The sequence below is a fragment of the Alligator sinensis genome, unplaced genomic scaffold, assembly GCF_000455745.1.
Source record: "Alligator sinensis unplaced genomic scaffold, ASM45574v1 scaffold449_1, whole genome shotgun sequence".
NCBI lineage: Eukaryota > Metazoa > Chordata > Crocodylia > Alligatoridae > Alligator > Alligator sinensis.
The window spans coordinates 171,293-173,698 of NW_005842838.1; the positions used below are offsets into that span (position 1 = coordinate 171,293).

At 51.6% G+C, this 2,406-nt stretch overlaps 1 protein-coding gene across 1 annotated transcript in view; it reads right to left on the minus strand.

The window, feature by feature from the left end:
- The window catches only part of SBK1 (SH3 domain binding kinase 1), an 83,582-nt gene that overhangs the window by 6,608 nt on the left and 74,568 nt on the right, over positions 1–2,406 (minus strand). Inside the window, exon 3 of the mRNA XM_025191593.1 lies at positions 1,855–2,057. Within this exon, the coding sequence (XP_025047378.1) occupies positions 1,855–2,057 (203 nt within the window). The remainder of the gene's footprint in view (positions 1–1,854; positions 2,058–2,406) is intronic.

Below are 2,406 nucleotides of genomic sequence, written 5' to 3' on the forward strand. Positions count from 1 at the left end.
CAAGGGAGGTGGTGCTCTCCGCTACCCTGGGGGTCTTCAAGAGGAGGTTAGATAAGCATCTAGCTGGGGTCATCTGAACCCAGCACTCTTTCATGCCTATGCAGGGGGTCGGACTCGACGATCTGTTGAGGTCCCTTCCGACCCTAACATCTATGAATCTCTCATGCCCATGCCAGGCTGCTTAGGTGGGGCTGTAGAGTTCAGCAGTAGCTGGGCCCCAATTTATCTTTTCCTCCAGAGGGTAGAGCCCTGAGCCTCAGTTCTGATGCTAATGTAAGCCTGGAGGCAACAGACCCCATCAGTGGTGTAGTTACGGTGGGGATGGTCAGGAAGGATGATTCCCTGGATTGTCATTTGCTTGATAACCACCACATGGTCCCTCAGCAGACATGCCCCCTATGGCATGGTGTTCCTGCACAAGGCACGCCCCCAGCACAGGGGGTTACAGCAGGGCAACCCCCTGCATCGAGAGTCCCAGAAAGGGTAGTGGCATGGAGATTTTCCTCACCTCTACAAAAACCCATCTGTGCCCCTGGAACTCATCCCCTGAGGACATCTCAGACAGGAGCCAGGAGAGACAGCACCCCTGCCCTCCCCTGAGCCAAGAGCAGGAACCAGTGCCAGCCTCACAAAGTCACAACTGGGGAAGGAGGCCCAGGATTCCCACTGGTGCTAGATTGCCCTGGGTCACCATGAGGAGGGCATTTCAAGGACTCGCCCCACGCCATGCTCACACCCTGTCTCATCCTTGTTCCATAGCACCAGCTGAGACTACATAATCACATTTCCTTCTATGACTTTACATAAGATTTCATTACACTTCCAATTCAATTATGTCTAATTATATTTGGTCGTCCTTTCTCGTTCAATTCTCTTGCAGCTATTCCTTTTCATTCCTTTATTCTCCCCTCACCCCTTGTTTGTTTCAGCACAGAAGGACAAATGTCTGGTGAGCAGGCAGAGCCACATCCATCCATACAGCTGGGCTCACCATCATCAAAACATGATCAAGAACCCCAGGCAGCCTCTTTCTCCTGAAACCTCCCTGTTTTTATTAGGATAATGAATCAGAGGCATTGATCTCTTATCTTCACCTACCACCTTTCTGGATACCAAAGTGCTTTGGAAATGCTGGAGATGGGGAACACTTCATCCACTGCTGAAATGGCAGCTCACTCTGGGGCTCGGCATGTCAATGTTTTAGCAGCATTGAGTGTTAAGGGTTTGGGGCAGGGAGCAACATATTGTGTCCAACTGAATCTGCAAAGAGTTTAAGCTGGAAGATTGCACTAACCGAAGGTAGTATGCAATAACCTTGCTCTTGTGGCAGCAGCCATGGGCTCAGTAACAGGCAACAAGTGCTCATGGGCTCAGCTCACACCTCATTTAAATGCAAAGTGCCCCCAGGAGTGACATCTCCCTGCAGCTGTCCCAAAGCCATCTGCATCTGGGATGTTCCCAAGCAACAGCTCCCCATTCACTCTCACAGGTGATTGTGTTACACACTCATCTTGCCCAAGTCAAAGTGTCTCCACAAAGGAGAAAACCAGACCAAGGTACTCCTAAATGGGAGTAGCAGGAAGTCTCTCTTCCAAGTAATTGCCAGACCTGAGCCTCCTTAGTCTGCCAGCTCACATGAGGATGGATCTGTCTTTTGCTCCTAGCTCTCAGAGTGGCAGGGGGAGGGATCCTTGGGCAAGAACATCCTTGTGTGAAGGAAAGAAGGCAGGGTAGGTGGGGACAGTGGTAAATACGGCCCATAGGCCTTAAAAGAGCAGGCCCTGAGATGGCTCCAGGAAGTGGGAGGGGAAGAGAAAGGACAAACAACACCTCCCGAGGCTCCCCAGCTGGTACCTGTGGTGGGATGATGTCAAAGAGGTCCCCTCCAGGTGCGTACTCCTGAGCGAAGACATAGCACTCCTCAGTCTCAAAGACTACATCAAAGACCTTGATGATGAATGGGCTGGAGGAGAGTGTGTTGGTGATGCTGAATTCCCGCAAGAAGTTCTTCAGCTTCGTCTTACTCTTGTTCACAAACTTCAGTGCCATCTTGGTGCCTAGGGGGTGAAAGGGTAGAGGATACAGCTCAATACACAGAGCTTCTGCCAAACCCACTGTGGGGAACAGGGTATTGTAACCCCAGAGGATTCCCCAGAGGCACAGACCAGTCCTCCCAGAAGAGTCAACTGAAGAAGTTCCTTCTGGCCACTTTGTGCTGCTCCCCATGCCAGCCCAACTCTGTATGACCTTGGCCCTGGCCTGTCCCACCCCTACCTGCTTCCTCTAGCTGATACCAGACTTTGAACAGAAGGGCTGAGGTTGTAGCCAGCTTCTGTGCAGAGATGCAAGGAGGGAGGGCTTCTCACCTCCCACTCAAAAGCCTTCACCCACTATAACTATCCCCTG